Below are 22,263 nucleotides of genomic sequence, written 5' to 3'. Positions count from 1 at the left end.
TATGTTCTTAGTTTTATTTTTCATGCTTCTACATATATTGACTTAAATTTTCTGTTTTTTATAGTGTCTTATAATAGAAAGTGAGAACATTGAATTTAAACTTACCTTCTTTTTTAATATAAGGAATTAGAGCTATAAATTTCCCTTTAAGCACTGTATTAGCTGTTTCTCATAAATTTTGATATGTTATGTTTTTATTTTCATTCAGTTTGATATATATATATATATATCAATATATTCTAATTTCCTTTGTCATTGCTTTATTGATCCTTGGCTTACTTACAAATGAAGTTTTGAATTTCTAAATAATTGGAGTTGTTTAGATATCCTCATTTATTGATTATTAATTTAATTCTCTTGTAGTCAAAGAACATACTCTACAAAAATCAATCTTTTGAACTTAATGAGAGATATTTTATTACCAGCAAGTAATTTATCTTCATGAATGTTTCATGTGCATCTGTAAAGAATGAATATTCTGTAGTTCTTGGGTGCGGTGCTCTGTAAATATCCATTAGATCTAGTTGGTTGGTTTTAGGCTAGTTGTTCCATCAGTTACTAAAGGAATGGTATTAAAATTTTCAACTATGATTGTGGATTTGTCTTCCTTAATTTCTGTCAGTTTTTACTTCATGTATCTCACTTTTAAATAAATGAAGTAAAAACTGACAAATAAGGGGAAAAAACAAAAATGATTTTCTGATGAAACAAGGAAGTAACTAATGAATTAATCAATGAAGTCATTATGAAGTAACCTCCATTATCTCTGGTAATAATTGTCTTGATGTATGCTGTGTCTAATATTAATTAATAAGAAAAAGCCATCTACTTTCTTATGGCTGTTATTTGCATCATACATATTTTCTAATCATTTATCTATCTGCAACTTTATGCTTAAAGTGCATTTCTTGTAGAAAGCATACAGTTGGGTTTGGCCTTTTTAGCCAGTCTGACAATCTCTACCTTTCAATTAGAGTGTTTAATTCAGTTACATTTAATGTAATATTTTTATGGTTTGACTCAAGTTTGGCATATTGCTAGTTTTATTCTTTTTATCCATATTTTTAATTGTTGTCATTCCTTCTTTCCAATCTTCTGCTTAATTCAATATTTTGAGTATTTCATTTTAATCCTCTTTTTTATTTTAATGATTGTACTGTATATTACAATATGCATCTTATCACAGTCTTCCTACAGTTAATGGTATATAAGTGTGTTTTAAGGTTAAAAGTTAAAAAAAAAAAATCTTACAGTAGTATAACACCATTTGCACTCTCTATTCTTCTTTTGGAGACTTGGTGGTGCAGTGGGTAAGTGCTCGATTGCCAGGAGGTCAGTAGGTCAGTGGTTCAAACCCACTCGATCTAGGGGAGAAAGATGTGGCAGTCTGCTTCCATAAAGAGTACAGCCTTGGAGACCCTATGGGGGCAGTTCCACTCTGACAGGGTTGCTGTGAGTTGGAATCAACTCTACGGCAACGAGGTTTAAATGGGTTATTCTTCGCTCTATTGTTGCCATATATTTTACTTCTGTAAACATTACAAACCTTAAAAAACAGTGCTATTATTTTTTATTTAAACAGTCAACCACCTCTTAAATAATAAGAAAACAAAAAAATGATAGTCTGTTACATTTACCCAGATATTTATACCTGTTTTTTTTATGCCTATTCATAGATCCAAGTTTCCATCTAGTGTCGTTTCTCTTCAACATGAAAACAATTTATTTTAGCATTTCTTTTAGTGTCAGTTTGCTGGAAATGAAGTCCCTTGGTTTCTGTTAATCTGAAAACATCATTATTTCATTCTTATATTAGGGATATTTTCACTAGAAATGGAATTCTATATCTGAATGAAGTGTACAGTCTAGTGAGAGAGCCAGAAACTAGGCAAAAATAAATAAGTAATTTTCATCAGTATAACTAAAATTTTATAAATTATATTTATTTTATGGATAATTTGGTAGATAATATGTGTACATGTAGAGAGCCTATGCAATGATGTCTTCCTTTAATTGATATTGAGTTTTGTCCTTGCAGATTGTTAGATTGCTGGAAGATCCTTTTGATCCCATCAGGCTTGGATTTATTCTTTATCAGTAATAAAATCTAGTTTAGTTTAGTCTTTAGTCCTACGGTATGGCTGTTACTTTAGAGTATGGTCCTTAGGAAGTAAGAGTTCACAGAAGAGAAAACAGGATCAAGCACTTCATGGCACTGCAAAGTCAGGAAGTATGAAAAACTAGGAGAAGCCAGTTCAGATGTCTTTTTCTACCACTGAGACAGAAAAAGAGGCAAGAGAGAGTATACCACTATCAACACAGCCATGCCCAAACCACAAGCTTGAAGTGCTAATGATGTTAGCAGCACCTGCTGAGGTTGAGGATTCACCTTTATCACTGGCAAACCACGAGGTGACTTGCAACACCGAATCCAATAACGGAGCCAGACTGTGTGCCCAGCGAAGGACCCATGTACAGGAGGAAGGGTGTACATAGGAAGAATAAGGAGCTTGGACCCAGGGATTCTGATGATCTTGCAGGAAACCGTCAACAAGTTAGAAATATTAGAAACGATATTAAAGAAGACCTTGGCAGACTTGTAGAACTTATTACAACTCTCAACTTAGACTTAAAATCTTTGAATGATAAGATTGATAAGCTGGTGTCTGATGTCATATTCCTGGCCTTGCAGATGTTACAAGGCACTCCTGTGCTTATGATACCAGTCACTCCATTGGGATCAAATCTACTTCCAAATACCATCACTGAGCATCCTTGTCACATGCCTACCATTTCTTCTGTGACTCCCAGCAACTGATTTGCGGGATGCTAACTGCTCACATAGGCCAACATACCCCTGAATACTACGTCCTCACCATGTCAAGGACAATGCAACAACACACTCTCATGATGATTCCTCTCAAGAGGACATGGCATACAGAATAAGTCTACGGATGTCTAGTTTCATGGTAATAAATGCTAAGATTAAGGAAAATTTGTGTATAGCTGCACAGTTTCAAGCAACTTCCTTTAGTCTGTACCAAAACCCTGCAAACAATCATGGACTTTTTGCTATGATGAATGTGAATCTGTTTCCTACATTCTAGAGGACTAGTCCTACCCCTGTCATCAGCATATCTACATTTACCCATGCAGGCACACAGATGCCATTGCATAGTCAATGGACAAGGACTCCATCCTGCCTAATGGACATATGAAATGTTTTGGGAGAAGCCACTCCACTCCCCTCTTCCTATCATGCCATGAGCCATAGAATAGTGCTCACTACAATGACCCACCTAGTGTCAGCAAGTTGTGAGATAGCTCCAAGTCCCCCCAGAAATGAACCTCACAGTACAGACACCAGCCCATGTGGACACCACCAGTGCTCATGCAGGGTGACCAAGTACCCTCTGCCGGTAGGCTCACCTCTTTCTGGAGACTCACATAAGTCTCCAGTATCCCCAACATATAATGCTGACTTTGCTGACTGTGCACAAAGACCTCATACTCCTAAGAACTGTGGCATCTTTTTTGCAACAAGTACTTCCTGCCTGACTAAACCCTTGGGTATTGACCACCTCCATGCTCCACTCTGCCTGATTGGTTTTAAGACCTGCATCTTGATCAGCACCACCTGAAGCCATCCTCATTCAGTCCAGACAACACCTAGCCACGTTCTAAGAGTATGAAACAAAGTTAAATATCAATGATTTTTGAAAGTTCATATTTCTATTTTGTATAGTAAAAGAGCTATATTGTGCTCTAAAGATCTGAACTTCCATTTCAGCTTTGCTGTTATTCATGTACTATCTTTGTGACCTTAAAGTCACTTGACCTACCTAAGCTTTTGATTCCTCAGTCATGCCAGCCTTCCTTCATAGGACAGACAGGAGACTCAAGTGAGACAATAGATATAAAGTGATTTTGCAGTTTGAAAATACAGTATATAAATGTCAGCAGATTTTCTCAACTTTTGTTATTATTTTATTTTATTCTCTAAACATTTTGTGGGATAGTTAAGATAGATTCATTTATTCAAAAAATAATTATTGATTACTCATAGAGTTTTAGGTTCCAAACATTCAACAGTAATTAGATTAAACAGGTTCTGTCTTCCTGAAGCTCCTATTCTAGTACCATGAAATAGACACCAGTCAAACCAATCCTGAGTAAAGATCGTTTCCGACACCTATACATGCAAAGATGGGAATGAAAGAAGGTGATTTGTTAATGATCGCATATATAAGAATTCAGAAGTTTTCTCTTTTGAGAGGGCATTCACTGAGATTTGGGTGATGAGTGGGAACTGGAATAAGAACATTTCAAGAAAGGAAAAGGCCCTAGTTATCAAAGCACAGAAGGAAGGCCTGTGGAGCAGAACATAGTGAGCTAGAAAGAGAATGGAAGGAAATATTAAATGTCACTTCCTTGGGAAAGCTTCCTTGCACCCCAGTCCCTAGACCTTCTTGAGAATCCCTGCTCTGCATTTACACTACAGCCCCTCCTTTTATAATAATCATACTTAATTGTAATTGCTTCTTTAATTGTCTGTTACTCTAATTAGATTCTGAGCTTGGAAAAAGCCAGAAATATTTTTTCCTGCTCCTCACTGTATGCCCAGCACTCAGAACAATTTAGCCACTACTGGATACAGACAATTATTTAATGAAATAAGTAAGTTTTTCAGTTAATGAAGTGTTGTAGTCAAGGCCAGCTAGGTTTATGATCTTCAGAATACCTAGTCCAGTATTCTTTCCATTCTTCTTTATTACCTTCATTAAGAGGAAATGATCTTTATCTTCTGTCTAACAAATACCTCCTCTTTCAAAATTTAATACTGATTAGTGAGGATGTATAACTACTTGCTAGTGAGATGTCTGAAATTAGGGTAATGTGTTTTCCAGTTAGAGTGGCATTATTTTGTTCTTTTTTTTTTGAAGAATTTCAGTGGGATAAAAGATAGACTAGAAAAGATTCTTGGGGCATGTGGGAATTAACATTAGATATACAACTACAGGAAACCTTGCTGGCATAGTGGTTAGGAGGTATGGCTGCTAACCAAAATGTCGGCAGTTTGAATTCACCAGCAGTTCCTTGGAAGCCCTATGGGGCAGTTCTACTCTGTCCTAAAGGGTTGCTATGAGTCCAAATCGGCCTGACAGCAATGGGTTTTTGGTTATACAACTATAAAATGGTGCTTGTACACATAATATGGATTAATGTACACAGTATCCTTTAGAGATAGATGTGCCCATTTTTAAAATAAGGAAATTGAGCATAAGAGTGTTTGGGTCACTTATTTAAGACCTTACAGCTGTAAGTTGCCCTTGTAAATTTTAACCCTGAGTAACATTCCTACTTTTACTCCACTTGGCTATGCTGCTCATTGTATTTTCATAATACTCTATGCTGCTACTGAATCATCATTAAAAGGTCGTATGATCTGAGTCTCTCTTTTTTTAAAGTTACGGATGTATAGATGTTTATTTATCAACATCTATACAGTGTCCTGTTTCACAGCTAAGTTGCATGTGGCAAGATGACTGGTTCCATAAAACTTGGGAGGATTCTAGCCACAAATGCAAATGAGCCTATGTGGACATAAACCTATCTTATTAGATTTACTAGCATCAAGTTCTCTTAAAGAAACTGTGAAAGACAACCGAATTTAAAGGGCATATGGATGGAGGTGCAAGGAAAATTTGACTCATGTAATTCTTCAGACAAATAAGATATGGTGCTGAGATTTTGAAAGTAATGCAAAAAGTGAAATACTACTAACTTGTCTTCTGGTTGCTGCCAGACCATCAGTTTAACGTTAATCCTTTAATAATTCACTGTATAATTATTTATATAATACTAAATTTGCAATTTTTTAGCAAAAAAAGAAGAGAGAGTATGGTCCTTATTCCTTCCTGCTTACTGAATGTCAGAGGTACCCAGTGAGGGCCCTCCCATCTGGCAAAACTAGAACCTCGATGTCTCCCAGAGCTTCATGACTTCTGGTATCCCATCGACACTTGGATCCATAGCACTTGTTCTCTGCTAGGCTTTAAGGACTCTTTCTATGTGGCATTTGTAGTTCATTCCTAAGCAATAAATTGCATGAGCATTCTACAGATTTCTGGGACCTCACCTTTCCACAGCTATCTTTTATCTATTTCTAGTCCATGAAAATTACAAGTCTGTTTCAGTAGCCTTGTCTTCCCAGCTCAGCAGGACATGCTGTGTTCTACTTGAGATGCAGCTCCTGGTGCCATGGTCAAGGGAATCCTCCAGGCAAAGAATGGGGGTAAATACGGGGCTCACCTCATGTGTTACCTTGTCTCAAAGATATGGTCCTGCACTGTTTTTCAATGCCTGAAATCAACTGCATCATATTTTGTCCAGTTTTATAGTTGTGTATAGGAGGATAACAATTTCAATCTACTTATTCTGAAGCTTCTTCTCACAGCTAGAAGCAAAATTTCCATTTTCATTTTACTTACCTAAGTCTCGGCATTTTAAATTAACTCTCAGAAATTTTAAATTAATTCTCAGAAATTCAGGGGCAAAAGTATACCCAAAATATGCTATCCTAGCAGCTAATTAGAAAATCCAAATTATTTCAGATTTGATTAATTTCTCTTATTGACAATAGAAGAAAATTCTTGATTTAATTGCTGGAAACTTGACAATGGAGTCATATTTTATAAAATAGGTGCATTAAACATAATGTTATACATAAAGCTACACTTCCTGTTTGATAGCTAAACTAAAGAAGCTGGATGAGCAGACTCATTCAGGATTTTAACTGAATGTTTTGTCTGACAGTTTCCATCAAAACATCTCTAATTTGGTTACTTCCTCAAACCCATCCTACCTACTTTTTTCTTTACTTTTTAAAAACATCTCTTTCAATCTATTATTCTTGATTACACTTTACACTTTCTTCTCCCTTACACCTCTCCCCATTTTCTTGCTCTTGAATCTTTCTAATAATTTTGGTTTCTATTTTTCAAAACTGTGTGTATACTTTGTGTCTCTGGAATTATGTTCCCTTTTAACCCTGGTTGGTGTAGTTGTTTAGAGCTACCACTGCTAGCCAAGAGGTCAGCAGTTCAAATCCACCAGCCACTTCTTGGGAGCCCTATAGGGCAGTTCTACTCTGTCCTGTAGGGTCATTATGAGTTGGAATCGACTCGACAGCAGTGGGTTTTTTTGTTTGTTTGTTTGTTTTTCTCTGCCTACAGGTCTTTCCTCACCAACAGCCTTACATGTTTACTTTGCTGGCTCAAAATGCTCTGGATGTCCTCTCTGTATTCTCTGTAGACATACCTAGGTCTTTAAAATTAGCTAAAGACATGTTTTTCTCAGTCCTTAATGCCCCAAACTTGATTCACTCATTTCTTTACAGCTGTCTATGATCTCCTTTTGGGAATATTCCTGCCTTACACGGTCGAATCCATAAATGTTTAAGACATCTCGTAAAATTGTCCAGAGCTTCAGTTTCAAATTAACCTTCTGACTGCTTGTTTTGCAAATGAATATTTAAAATAGGGAAGTTCAAACTGGAAGAAATAACCAATAATCTGAAACAGGCTTTACAAATAATGGTTGTAATAATAAAAACAACTTCTGTTTCCTATTCCTTTATGTAGCATTCATGCAGCCATGAAAATTACTGCTGTTAACTTAGGGTACCACATTCATTTTCAGAAATGTTTCATTTCTAACAAGGCAAGAAAAAACCTGCTCTCTGATAAGTACTTCATATTTCCACTTCAGGTGAACAGAAATTGAAGGGAAATACAGTTCATAAAAAAAATGAAAGCTGCAAATAAGTAAGCTGCTGACATTCAGTAGAAATGGCAGCTTGGGTGGAAAAAGAAAATTTGGTTCAAATCCAGCGCCAAATTTATCTGCAAGACTATTAGAGAAGTAATGAAAATTTATCCCCAGAGGTCATATAATACCTGTTACTGAAAGAGTTCTCAATTACTTGTGCTGTGGGTACATACACACCTGGGCCGTTAGTGCATACACCAAGAGATACACTGCAATTATGTTGCCCATATTTTTTTAAGCCAAATATCATGCCATATGGTCTGATCACATGCATAGTATGGCAACCAAGATTCTTTTAGAGAATCTAGAATCTTATGACCATCATAATATATATGTAGCACAGACGAAGGAAAAACTTCAGAAGGATAGTTACTATCATACATTAGAAATATTGGATGTTACTCTATTGAGTTTTAACAAAAACGCCGTTATCACTAGGTAGGAATTAATTAGTTTTATTTAAATATAAAGAAAGTGAGGTACAACTAATAAGTGACAATGACAAAATGTGAATCAAGTTAGTCTGATTCTATAGCCCATATTTTTTTAAACTATATAACCTCACCTGCCAAGGGAAGAAGATTAGTTAGGAAGAAATTAAGTATTCAGATTACATGAGTTTGAACTGGGATATAGACAGTTAGAATGTGTGAACAAATACGTAAGACTTTTCGTGCAAATTTGCTAGGATTAGTCAAATATGTTTATGTCAGTAAATGACGGAGGAGAAATTTAGAAAGAACCCTAAATAAAAAGTTCTCATTTCTGTTAGACCCGAAATCCCCTTTGTCTATAAATTTTACTAGTAACACTGCCTTGTTTATCCTAAAATAAAATTCCTAGATACTTAAAGCTATCTGTATCCATATGAATAATCACTGTGACTGTAACTGCTGAAAATCCAGGCTGATAGAGATGGTTGTTTATTGGTGACTCAAACACCATGAGCTGTGTTGCCAACAGTGACATAATTTTCTGTAACGGTGAAAAACTCTTGGCTGTATCTGGGGAAAAAGGACAGTTTATATAGTGTATGAATTTCTGGAAATTCAATGTATATTAAAACTTTGCCAAAATTATTTGTGTTTAATGTAAAACAAAGTTAGATTCTAGGCTGAGAGAATTTTTTAAAAAGGTTTTTTTTAATCTATCTGAATGTCTAGTGAGATATTTAAAATTTATTCAAAATATGGAACAATTCTTTGTGACTGTGGGGCAGCCTGAAGTATGTAGCGTTTCTAATCTCTACGCACTAGTAAATGGTACTATTGTTGTTAGTTGCCATTAAGTAAGCTCCAACTCATGGCAATTCCATGTACAACAGAACAAAATGCTGGCTGGTCCCACACCATCCTCATGTTCATTGGCATCTTTGAGTTCATGGTTGCTTTCTAACCTATGGGCTCATCTTCTAGCGTTATATCAGGCAATAGTCTACTGTGATCCATAGGGTTTTCCTTGGCTAACTTTCAGAAGTAGATCACCAGGCCTCTCTTTTCAGTCTGTCCTAGACTGCAAGCTCTGCTGAAACCATGGGTAACCTACTGGTAATTGAAATATTGGTGGCATGGCTTCTGGCATCATAGCAATACACAAGCCACTACAATATGACAAACTGACAGAGGGATGGTGGAAGTGGTACTAGCGACCATCAATCATTATGACATCCATAACCCTAAAAGGTCCCCAAATGTCTGAAATGCCTCCTTAGGGGAATATCTGTCTTGTTGAGAACTAAGGTTTTGAGCCTGAGTTTTGGAGATGATATAGATGCCATTAATGAAGACAGGGAACATGTAAGAAGGCAATTTTTGAGGAGTCAGAAAATGAAATCAGTTTTAAATGTATTGAGATGGAATTGATGTGAGATATTCATATAGGGTTACCTATGACAAGTTGAATATGGGATATAAGAATTCAAAACAGAGTTATGACAATAGTTTGAAGCTACAGAAATGGGTAGGTGGTCAAAGAGAGGGGTATAAAAATGAGAAGGAAAGCAATTTGAAGACAAACCCATTGAAAATTGCCACATTTAGAGGAAAGGAAGTAGAATAAAAATAACAACCAGTAAATGAGATAAAGAAAGGGGAGAAACAAAAAAAAAAAGCAATTGCTGTCATGTCGATTCTGACTCGTAGTGACCCGATAGGACAGAGTGGACCTGCCCCATAGGGTTTTCAAGGAGCAACTGGTAGATTTGAACCGCTGACCTTTTGGTTAGCAGCCATAGCTCTTAACCACTGTGCCACCAGGGCTCCAAGAGAGGAACCAGGAGATATAAATTTTAAGGAAGAAAATGGAAAAAGAGATAAAGAAAGATACAGTGGTTGGCATTTTCAGTTACTTCAAATAAGTAAAAGAGATTAGTTTGAGGAACGAGAACGGTTGGGCAGAATTTGGTAGTGTGATACAGCTAAAATCCACGTTTCTAAGGGATTCCGAGGGAGTAGAATCTGGACACATGAACATGCATCATTTTCGTCACCACCTTTGCTTGTCATCTGGCTCTGGAAACATTCAGCCTTGAAGCTAAGCCCATGCCAGGCAATTGCTGAGCAAATCTAGACAAAAATGTGTTGGTATTATAGAAACCACATGCCCACTGGCAGATGGGACCTGGAATGAATCTTATTTCCTTAGAAGTGTCCGGTGGATCACAGATGAGCCCCAGGCTTAAGACAAGCAAACTGGAGGACATTATAGGTGGTGGTGGCAGCATAGGTGGCGGTGGCAGCATAGGTGGCGGTGGGAGCATAGGTGGTGGTGGGAGCAAAGGTGGTGGTGGCGGCATAGGTGGTGGTGGGAGCATAGGTGGTGGTGGGAGCAAAGGTGGTGGTGGGAGCATAGGTGGTGGTGGTAGTACAGGTGGTGGTGGCAGCATAGGTGGTGGTGGCAGCATAGGTGGTGGCGGCATAGGTGGTGGTGGCAGCACTAGGTGGTGGCGGCATAGGTGGTGGTGGCAGTGTAGGTGGTGGTGGCAGCATAGGTGGTGGCGGCATAGGTGGTGGTGGCAGCATAGGTGGTGGCGGCGTAGGTGGTGGTGGCAGCATAGGTGGTGGTGGGAGCAAAGGTGGTGGTGGGAACATAGGTGGTGGTGGTAGTACAGGTGGTGGTGGCAGTGTAGGTGGTGGTGGCAGCATAGGTGGTGGCGGCATAGGTGGTGGTGGCAGCGTAGGTGGTGGTGGCAGCATAGGTGGTGGTGGCAGCATAGGTGGTGGCGGCATAGGTGGTGGTGGCAGCATAGGTGGTGGCGGCATAGGTGGTGGTGGCAGTGTAGGTGGTGGTGGCAGCATAGGTGGTGGCGGCATAGGTGGTGGTGGCAGCGTAGGTGGTGGTGGCAGCATAGGTGGTGGTGGCAGCATAGGTGGTGGCGGCATAGGTGGTGGTGGCAGCATAGGTGGTGGCGGCATAGGTGGTGGTGGCAGTGTAGGTGGTGGTGGCAGCATAGGTGGTGGCGGCATAGGTGGTGGTGGCAGCGTAGGTGGTGGTGGCAGCATAGGTGGTGGCGGCATAGGTGGTGGTGGCAGTGTAGGTGGTGGTGGCAGCATAGGTGGTGGCGGCATAGGTGGTGGTGGCAGCGTAGGTGGTGGTGGCAGCATAGGTGGTGGTGGCAGCATAGGTGGTGGCGGCATAGGTGGTGGTGGCAGCATAGGTGGTGGCGGCATAGGTGGTGGTGGCAGCGTAGGTGGTGGTGGCAGCATAGGTGGTGGCGGCATAGGTGGTGGTGGCAGCGTAGGTGGTGGTGGCAGCATAGGTGGTGGCGGCATAGGTGGTGGTGGCAGTGTGGGTGGTGGTGGCAGCGTAGGTGGTGGCGGCATAGGTGGTGGCGGCATAGGTGGTGGTGGCAGCATAGGTGGTGATGGCAGCATAGGTGGTGGCAGCGTAGGTGGTGGTGGCAGCATAGGTGGTGGCGGTATAGGTGGTGGTGGCAGCACTAGGTGGTGGCGGCATAGGTGGTGGTGGCAGCGTAGGTGGTGGTGGCAGCATAGGTGGTGGCGGCATAGGTGGTGGTGGCAGCATAGGTGGTGGCGGCGTAGGTGGTGGTGGCAGCATAGGTGGTGGTGGCAGCGTAGGTGGTGGCAGCGTAGGTGGTGGCGGCATAGGTGGTGGTGGCAGCGTAGGTGGTGGCGGCATAGGTGGTGGTGGCAGCATAGGTGGTGGCGGCATAGGTGGTGGTGGCAGTGTGGGTGGTGGTGGCAGCGTGGGTGGTGGTGGCAGCATAGGTGGTGGTGGCAGCATAGGTGGTGGCGGCATAGGTGGTGGTGGCAGCATAGGTGGTGGCAGCGTAGGTGGTGGTGGCAGCATAGGTGGTGGTGGCAGCATAGGTGGTGGTGGTGGCAGCATAGGTGGTGGTGGCATAGGTGGTGGTGGCGGCATAGGTGGTGGTGGCGGCATAGGTGGTGGCGGCATAGGTGGTGGTGGCAGCGTAGGTGGTGGTGGCAGCATAGGTGGTGGTGGTGGCAGCATAGGTGGTGGTGGCAGCATAGGTGGTGGTGGCAGCATAGGTGGTGGCGGCATAGGTGGTGGTGGCGGCATAGGTGGTGGCGGCATAGGTGGTGGTGGCAGCGTAGGTGGTGGTGGCAGCGTAGGTGGTGGTGGCAGCGTAGGTGGTGGCGGCATAGGTGGTGGTGGCGGCGTAGGTGGTGGTGGCAGCGTAGGTGGTGGCAGTGTAGGTGGTGGTGGCAGCATAGGTGGTGGCGGCATAGGTGGTGGTGGCGGCGTAGGTGGTGGTGGCAGCATAGGTGGTGGCGGCATAGGTGGTGGTGGCGGCGTAGGTGGTGGTGGCGGCATAGGTGGTGGTGGCATAGGTGGTGGTGGCAGTGTAGGTGGTGGTGGCAGCGTAGGTGGTGGCAGTGTAGGTGGTGGTGGCAGCATAGGTGGTGGCGGCATAGGTGGTGGTGGCAGTGTGGGTGGTGGTGGCAGCGTAGGTGGTGGCGGCATAGGTGGTGGCGGCATAGGTGGTGGTGGCAGCATAGGTGGTGGCGGCGTAGGTGGTGGTGGCAGCATAGGTGGTGATGGCAGCATAGGTGGTGGCAGCGTAGGTGGTGGTGGCAGCATAGGTGGTGGCGGTATAGGTGGTGGTGGCAGCACTAGGTGGTGGCGGCATAGGTGGTGGTGGCAGCGTAGGTGGTGGTGGCAGCATAGGTGGTGGCGGCATAGGTGGTGGTGGCAGCATAGGTGGTGGCGGCGTAGGTGGTGGTGGCAGCATAGGTGGTGGTGGCAGCGTAGGTGGTGGCAGCGTAGGTGGTGGCGGCATAGGTGGTGGTGGCAGCGTAGGTGGTGGCGGCATAGGTGGTGGTGGCAGCATAGGTGGTGGCGGCATAGGTGGTGGTGGCAGTGTGGGTGGTGGTGGCAGCGTGGGTGGTGGTGGCAGCATAGGTGGTGGTGGCAGCATAGGTGGTGGCGGCATAGGTGGTGGTGGCAGCATAGGTGGTGGCAGCGTAGGTGGTGGTGGCAGCATAGGTGGTGGTGGCAGCATAGGTGGTGGTGGTGGCAGCATAGGTGGTGGTGGCATAGGTGGTGGTGGCAGCGTAGGTGGTGGTGGCAGCATAGGTGGTGGTGGTGGCAGCATAGGTGGTGGTGGCAGCATAGGTGGTGGTGGCAGCATAGGTGGTGGCGGCATAGGTGGTGGTGGCGGCATAGGTGGTGGCGGCATAGGTGGTGGTGGCAGCGTAGGTGGTGGTGGCAGCGTAGGTGGTGGTGGCAGCGTAGGTGGTGGCGGCATAGGTGGTGGTGGCGGCGTAGGTGGTGGTGGCAGCGTAGGTGGTGGCAGTGTAGGTGGTGGTGGCAGCATAGGTGGTGGCGGCATAGGTGGTGGTGGCGGCGTAGGTGGTGGTGGCAGCATAGGTGGTGGCGGCATAGGTGGTGGTGGCGGCGTAGGTGGTGGTGGCGGCATAGGTGGTGGCGGCATAGGTGGTGGTGGCAGTGTAGGTGGTGGTGGCAGCGTAGGTGGTGGCAGTGTAGGTGGTGGTGGCAGCGTAGGTGGTGGTGGCAGCATAGGTGGTGGCGGCATAGGTGGTGGTGGCGGCGTAGGTGGTGGTGGCGGCATAGGTGGTGGCGGCATAGGTGGTGGTGGCGGCATAGGTGGTGGCGGCATAGGTGGTGGTGGCGGCGTAGGTGGTGGTGGCAGCGTAGGTGGTGGCAGCGTAGGTGGTGGTGGCAGCATAGGTGGTGGTGGCAGCATAGGTGGTGGTGGCAGCATAGGTGGTGGCGGCATAGGTGGTGGTGGCAGTGTAGGTGGTGGTGGCAGCGTAGGTGGTGGCGGCATAAGTGGTGGTGGCAGCATAGGTGGTGGCAGCGTAGGTGGTGGTGGCAATCCTGGAGGAACAGGAGCTGTGCTGGGACAGAGCCTATCGGACAGGGTCTGCACCCACAGCTAGCCTCCTGTGAATGCTCTGCTTCTCACAGTGTTTTAGTTCCCAAACCCCCAGTACATGACTAGAACCTTGGTTCTCACTGAAAAAACTTACTGAACTATAGTCCCACAGCCTGACTACAAAGATTACCACTTTCTAGAGGTAGCTCTGAAGTGTCGGTAAGAACACACTGTCAGGGAACACCAGGCTCTCGTCAGTTCCGGCTCTTCACGCTCCCGTGGACACTATATTTGAACTGTCGGTGTTACAACAAAGATTCTAGCTATGTTCTTTCGCAGTTTATTTTCCACCAGCCCTCATGTTCCAGCATACATCTGGTCCAAGCCTAGGGGAATTAACTAATTTTTTTTCTAGAATTTGATTGAGGAAGTTAGAAGTAATAATTTAGAATACCTCTTCATTAAAGTTAGAGGTCAAAGGAAAAGAGGGATTTTTACTTCAAGAAGTATAAAAAAACAAAACAAAAAACGTTGCTGTTGAGTCAGTTGAGTCAACTTGGACTCATAGCAACCCTATAGGATGGAGTAGAACACAGTAGAACTGTCCCATAGAGTTTCCAAGAAGTGCCTGGTGGATTCGAACAGTCAACCTTTTGGTTAGCAGCTATAGCTGTTAACCACTAGACCACCAGGGTTTCTAATTGAAAAGCCTAACTGAGACAAAAATACCTAGATACTGAATAAATGATGACTTATATTTAATTTAATATATATATACATAGATGTCATAGAGAGAGAGAGTGAGAAGGATCAGCCAAAAATTCTGATTAAAATAATTCTAAGGATCCTTGTGACGCAATAGTTAAGTGCTTGGCTGCTAACCAAAAGGTCTTCAGCTTGAACCTGCTACTTACTCCCCAGGAAAAAGATGTGGCAATCTGATTCTGTAAAAAAAAAAAATCTGTAAATATTACAGCCTTGGAAATCCGATGGGGCAGTTCTACTCTGCCCTACAGGGTTGTTGTGAGCCAGAATTGACTCTGCAGCAATGGGCTTAAGATAATTCTTAGTGGGGTGGTGGGAAGAGGCACATGATTGCATAGGGTCTTTAAAGATTTTATTTCTTAAGATGGGTAACACCAGTAGCTCTCAAGTCAGTTCGACTCCTGGAGACACCCCGGGTTTCAGAAGAGAACTGCATTCTACAGGGTGTTCAGTGGTTGTGGTCTTTCAGAAGCACATTGCGAGGACTTTCTTCTGAGATGCCTCTGGGTAGATTTAAACTGCCAACCTTTCAGTTAGTAGCCAACTGCTTAACTACTTACACCACCCAGGGACTCCAAGATGGGTAGTAAGCAGGGTTTTTTTTTTAAATTATTACTTATAATACACATATTACTTATGTTTGTGAAATATTTCACACACACAAAAAAGAAATATTTTTGAATGTGGAGACAACAATAACATCATCCAAACAATGTAATCATTTGTTAATTGTATATTATATGATAGGCGCTGTGGAAAGTATTTACTCCCAATCTTCACAGAAACTTTGTTAGAGTGTGATTATTGACCGCGTATTATAGAGGACCAGATAATGGTGACTATGAGTACTTCTGGCTCAGAAGGCTTGTGTTCAAGGCTATAATCTGCCACTAATTAGCTGTGTGATCTGGAGTAATTTATATAATGCCTTTATCTCTCCATTTCCTCATCCATAAAATGGGGATAATAAAACTTCTTCCTCAACGATTATTTATAACTTAATCCCTATAAAAAAATTTTTTTTTTTAATCCCTATAAAGCAGTATTGTTATTCTTATTCCTGACATTACCCATCAATAATGGTGTCAGCCTGCTTAGATCCAAAGTCCATGGTTTTCATGGTTTAATTTCAGGGCAGAGCCTGGTCAGTGTGGAGAACTGACAACTTAAGACAGTGGGAATAATTAATAAATCAAGGTCCCAGGTAGTAAGGAGGAATGGAGCAGTTTTATCTCTTTTATGATATCGGATTATATCTATAAGTAGCTAATTACCTTTTCAGAAGTAATTTCAAGCTGTCTCTGTCCTTGGTGAAGCAAGAAATCTCACAAGATATACACTTAAAGAGCTCTGGTTGGCACCAAATATAAGCATATTTGATCAATTTAGTAGAAAGAGTAGCAAAGTATTTACTGAGGTATCAGTCAGGCTATATTTTTCCTTTCCTTAAATGTCATAATTGATATACCATTCCACAGAATACATAGTTTGCCATATTTTAAACATAGTATGCATGAAACCAGTCTGTACCAAGTAGGGGCCATAGATGGCTATTATCTTTACCTGGAAATATTTTAATCTAAAAAAGTTTGTAACAATTTCAAAAGTGGACACAATTTCATTGAATAATTTGAGCATATGCTAGAGACTTCCAAGTGTCTATCAACAGTCAGCAAATAAAAAGATTGTGTATATCTTGATGCCTATTTTAGAGGCTGTGTAGATTAATGGTTAAAGATCAGAAGTCAGAGTGCATAGGTCTGTATCTCAGTTCTGTCTCTCTAGTTGTCTGACAATAGACACATTACTTAGGTACTAAGTACTCAAATCAGTGCTAAATATAATAATTATTTCTTTATATCATTGGTAGTTGCTTTACATCAGAAGAGTTAATTATAATTAAGAAGAGGATGTAAAACAATTAACTATGTGATGCTAAAAATTGTTTTCTTATTCAAATTGTAGTGATTTTTTTAAAAATACATTGAAATACACACTTTCATATCTAGGCTGGGAGAAGACAGTAGAAGCTGATATATTATCTTCCAAGTTAAGTATGGCCTAAAGATGTACACACCCTTTAAAACAGCAATTTTCTTCTGGGTATTCCTGCTAAAGAAATAATTATAAATATGTGTGCAAAAAAAAGTATATATAAAGATGTTCAGGACAGTATAATTAATAACACTAAAAACTTGGCAACATCCTAAATGTCCAACAAAAGCAAATTAAATTACTAAATCATGATATAACATGACAGAATATCATGTAGCCATTACAAAATCAGGTTATTCAAGAATATTTATTGTTGGGAAAATGGTAACAAATAAAATCGCTATAAAGCAGTATATAAACCTGTTGCTGTCAAGTTGATTCTGGCTCACAGTAAACTTCTAGGACAGGGTAGAACTGCCTCATGGGGTTTCCAAGGCTGTAAATCATTATGGAAGCAGGCTGTCACACTTTTCTTCTGCAGAGCAGCTGGTGCGTTTGAACTGCTGACCTTCTGTTAGCAGCCAAGTGCTTAATTACTATACCACCAGGGCTCCATATACATACATACATATGTGTATAAAACGGTGATACATAAAGACAAACATATGTGTTGATATTCACATACAAATTGCATACCAACCAACATATTTGCAGTGGGGGCATTTGGTTCATGGAATCATGAGTTATTTTTCTTTTATGCTTTTCAGTATTTTCCAAGTGTTTGGAATTGAGCATATATTAGTTTTATATTTATAAAAGTTTATTAAAATAAATTATGACGATAAATATGTAAACACAAAATTCAAATCATAAACGAAGTAAGAATATTAACGTTGAGAAAATAAAATCCAAAAACAATTAAAAAAAATAAGGAAATAGAAACATCTTTTTCCCTCTTACATATTCAAAAAACACAGCTCGGATGGCTTACTAGCTTTAAAGAGGACAGGAATTTTAACATAAACCATTAGTTTGAGAAGCATCCCATTCCTCAGCTTTTAGATTGCTGAGCATTGGTGAATATTAGCCAGTTTATGAACCTAATTGTGACTTCGTTATTTGTAATGAAGGATAATATAACTATAATCAGATCATTATATGGCTTTACGTGTGTGCTGAAATCACTGATGTTCATTACCAGAAACTTTATCTATTAAAGATGTGAATACCAGAGACACCTTTACGTGATGTATTCATTTGTTTCTTTTTTAAAAAAATATTTACCAAATACTTTCTAAATTATTAAGGCCCTGGGCTAAGTGATTAGAATAGAGAAATTAATTGCATGGTTCCTGCTTTAAAGAACTCACATCCACGTCAGGGAAATAGGCAAATGCCCAGCAAGTTGTAATAAAATGGATATTACATATTGCATTGTATGAGTTACAAATAATTGTCATATGTAGCCGTATGTGGTTATGATACAGTGTGTTATGTTTTGTGTTAGTGCTTAAAATGAAATGCATTTAGTTTCATTGTATTAGCTTTTTCCAGAGGTTTGCATCATTTGTTTTAAGAAATTTGACTTAACAATTAACCCAATACCCCAAATAAAGATCATTTTCCAAACTGTGTGATACAGTAATTAAAAAAAAAAAAAAAAACTTAAAGTCAAATATTCTGTCCTTTATCAATCTAATTTCACTAGAATCAGCATACACAGACTTGAATAATTGTTAGTCACTTACGGGTACGGAAAAGCACGCTTAGATGGATTAAGATAGCGACACCTGAAACTCATGAACTGAAATGAAGGTATAATACTTGTCCAATCCACTGAGTTTAAAACTTTTCAAGCTCTTCACTTGGCAGATAGATATCTAGGAGCTTGACATAATCAGGATTAAATGTTTTAAGGTGTGAAAGGATGAGAATATATTTGGATTTTCATGTCATTGACATTCCCTGAAAGTGTACAGTCAATCATCATTTTGACTTGCAAAGAGATTTTTTGTGATTCAAATCAGAAAAAAAAAAATTCACTGAATCATCACAAATATAGAAGTGGTTTTGACTTTGATGGCACTCAAAATTAGCAAGAAAAATAATATCTTAAAATCAGGTAACATCAAAATATTAACACTGCATCAGCAGGCATGGCTGTCTACCTATTCTAAAACTGTTCCAGCCTGGCATTTCCAAAGAATTCATCAGCCTTTATCTGCCTGGCACAATACAGAAACCGCTCTTGGTCTCTGCCAAGATGATTAGTGTCCCTGAAAGCTATAGTCAGAACAGATCAGGAACAATTGCGTTATCCTGAATATACTTGGGTATAGTTATAAACCAAAAACCAGACCTGTTGTTGTCGAGTCGAGTCTGACTCATAGCAGCCCCACAGGACAGGGTAGAACTGCCTCACAGAGTTTCCAAGGAGTGCCTGGTGGATTTGAACTGCTGAACTTTTGGTTAGCTGCTGTAACTCTTAACCACTACCCCACACAAATATAGTTATGGCAAATCCAAAATGTTGTGGAAGTAGAAAAAAAGAACAGAATCAGGAATTATTGCTCATTAATAGACAAAAATGTTTTCAGTAAAAAATAACACACAGTAATCTTGACAGTGAAATCTGTTGGGCGATTTCCTGATATCTTCTGTTATGATCAAGGTCCCATGTCTAGTACCTAAATAAATTATGGCCAGAACCATTGACAGGTGGATAAAAATCCACCAAGGAAGCTCCCTGGAAGGGAATTCATTGCTGCATGAAATAAGGTGATTAGTTTCAAATAACAAAACTCTGTTTTCCTGGCTTTGTAAGAGGTCCTAGATTAGAGATGATAATGATGATGATATGATAATGATGATGATGATGACAAGCACTTATACAGGTTGCGCTAGCTGATAGGTACTATTCTTAATTATTTATATGTTTAGTTCATTTAATGCCAAAAAAACTCTGTAAGATTACTATTTTTATCCCTTCGTACAGACATGAAAACTGAGATTCAGACAGGCAAATAAACTTGCTGAGGCTCATACAACTAGCAAATAAAAGAGCAGGAATCCAACCCTGGCAGTCTGCTTTGTATCTGTGCCCTTAACCCCTCTGTTTTATCACAAGTAAATATTGACGGAGTGAATGGATGCCAAAAGAAAAATAGATTCATATACTCACTGAAAACTCCACAGTCTTGGCTCTTTGTTTCAGAGACCTGAACTGTGATAAGCAACTTATGACTCACAGATCTCACAAAAATATATTTTCAAAGTTAAGAAAACAAAACAAACAAAAAACTAATGCAATTTGAACAGCGCAACATGCCATCAACGAGTATGTGTCATCTGTAACGTACTGAAGACAATTTTAATTATCCAGCCCTCGTATTTCTTCATTCCCCGGGAAACAAAACCCTCATCAATGTCTGTTCCCTCAGCATGTGCATCTGCTGAGAGCTCTGCTTGGCTTCTCATCTTCAATAGCCTTTTCATGCTTTCTCAACCTATGTACCAGCCAATGCCTATGCACTCAGCAGCTGCCTATGTACCAGCCAATGCCTGGCAGTATGGACTGTTGAGGTAAGCTCTCTGCATTTATTTTTTTCTCCAAGAAATCAGTCTCACAAGCCCATGTGTCTTGCCAGCCCTCTGATACCTGAAAATAGATTTTCTTTTAAATTCTTTTTTCCAACTTTTCAATTGTTTTCAAAGGGTAGGTTGATCCAAAGAAGGAAAGTTAGTCCAACATTATGATTTGCAGGCTTTCTTCCTTCCCTAGGAGTCCCTGTGTGGTACAAAAGGTTAAGTGCTTGACTACTAACCAAAAGGTTGGTAGTTAGAACTCACCCAGAGGTGCTTCAGAAGACAGGCTGGCAATGTGCTTCTGAAGGGTCGCAGCCTTAAAAACCCTATGGATCAGTTCTACTCTGTACATATGAGGTTGCCATGAGAAGTCAGAGTCCACTAGACAGACACTAAAAACAATTCCCTTCCCTAAAAATATTAAGGGAAATGTTTTTCCAGGACAGAAAACAGAGATATTTGATCATTTGACAATCAGGGCATTTCTCTAAGGCCTTGCAAGGCTAAAGGGATGTACCTTTGTGTACCACTTTGTGCGTTATTTCCTTTTTTCTCTTTTCAAATATATATATATATATATAAATGCTTCCATTTTTGGCATGCTTTAGTATTTATGGAGTATGTTAAGTGTCGATTATATTTATTTATCTATTAATCATGGGTTTCCAGAGCATGAGGCCCTACATCAGGACCGAAAGGGTAATGTACATCAACCAATGATCGTCAGTTTGGAATATGATGCAGTATTTGGATGGGTGGGTCTTTGGTTACCTGCTTATGGAGAAGAGAGTGCATTTTTAGTTACAGGAGAAAGAGTTGCCTTGTAGTATTTATGAGCATTATTAAATTGTAGGTATGAGACAAGATGCATGTACACATGTGTGTTTGGCAGCCAAGAGGTTGAACATGTCTTATATTTGTTGCTCTTACAGCCAATCTTCTGTGCTTCCTCCTATTAACTGAATACTAAATTTTGTTATGAATACTCCTTCCCCCTAATCTCTCGGTTCAAGTGGTACTGGTATAGTTAGCTCTAATCCTTCCTGCCAGATCTAAGTTTGGACCCATGACCAAGGCAAAAAAACCTTCTAAACACAGAGATTGGTACAACAGTCAGACATAGAGCCCACACTCTCCCCATAGCAGTCAGGCCCAGGATGATAATTAGAATTATCGGAAAAGAAGTACTCTCTGCCTATTATGCTTACTAAAGCTGAGATGAGCCTAAGTGCCAACCTCCTACGGGCCACCACGTGAATAGACGCTGTCTGTGAGTCAAGGCACCACAGAGTGAAGCAGAACCGAGGAATACAGAGAGACATATTCCTGATGACTTTGTTCTTACCATTACATTAAGAAAAGAAAGGAAAGGAAAAGTATAATATCATTCCATAAGAATTCCAGGAGTCAAAGCAGACTGCACAGCATCAAGTTGTATGTATACAACTTTATTTTTTTTCTCAAGCTAGTTGGAATTGGATTGAATTGGAATCCTGACTAATATATACACTAAGTAGGTAGCTATTTTCTGATTCTTGATGGAAAAGGACTTGCTAAGCTAAAAAGAAATGGAAGAAATCTCAAAGGAATGGATATAAAAATCCCACTGGTATCAGTAAATGAAATTCACTGTGATGCTTCCCATCAAACCCTTGAAGCTAGGTAAGTATGATCACTCTGTCTGTGTGAGTTAAACCAAGAGATCAACACCTAATGTATAAGAATTAAGGTATGCAAAGTCACATTAAAGCTGGAATGTGAATTTTATTTTGACGTATAATATTCTTGTTTAAAAAGGAAGTATATGGCTTCCTTTTTGTCTGGCCTGG

General features: G+C 40.9%; 2 protein-coding genes across 2 annotated transcripts; both read right to left on the bottom strand.

Annotated features, from left to right (window-relative positions):
• Positions 1-8,764: 8,764 nt before the first annotated feature.
• LOC126071340 (basic proline-rich protein-like) lies at positions 8,765-12,912 on the bottom strand (the record flags this gene model as incomplete). The annotated part of the gene is made up of 3 exons (XM_049875550.1): positions 8,765-8,834; positions 10,831-11,679; positions 11,822-12,912. Coding segments are annotated over 3 exons (2,010 nt in total), but the record flags the coding sequence as incomplete, so codon positions are not given.
• A 19-nt stretch (positions 12,913-12,931) lies between these two features.
• On the bottom strand, positions 12,932-16,025 carry LOC126071339 (basic proline-rich protein-like; the record flags this gene model as incomplete). Its single annotated transcript, XM_049875549.1, has 2 exons — positions 15,985-16,025; positions 12,932-14,183 (listed from the first exon to the last, which is right to left on the bottom strand). Coding segments are annotated over exons 1-2 (1,293 nt in total), but the record flags the coding sequence as incomplete, so codon positions are not given.
• Positions 16,026-22,263: the final 6,238 nt, after the last annotated feature.

The sequence above is a fragment of the Elephas maximus genome, chromosome 3 (genome assembly GCF_024166365.1).
Source record: "Elephas maximus indicus isolate mEleMax1 chromosome 3, mEleMax1 primary haplotype, whole genome shotgun sequence".
Lineage (NCBI taxonomy): Eukaryota > Metazoa > Chordata > Mammalia > Proboscidea > Elephantidae > Elephas > Elephas maximus.
Note: the sequence above shows the minus strand (reverse complement) of the source record. Positions and strands in the feature narration are given on the sequence as shown.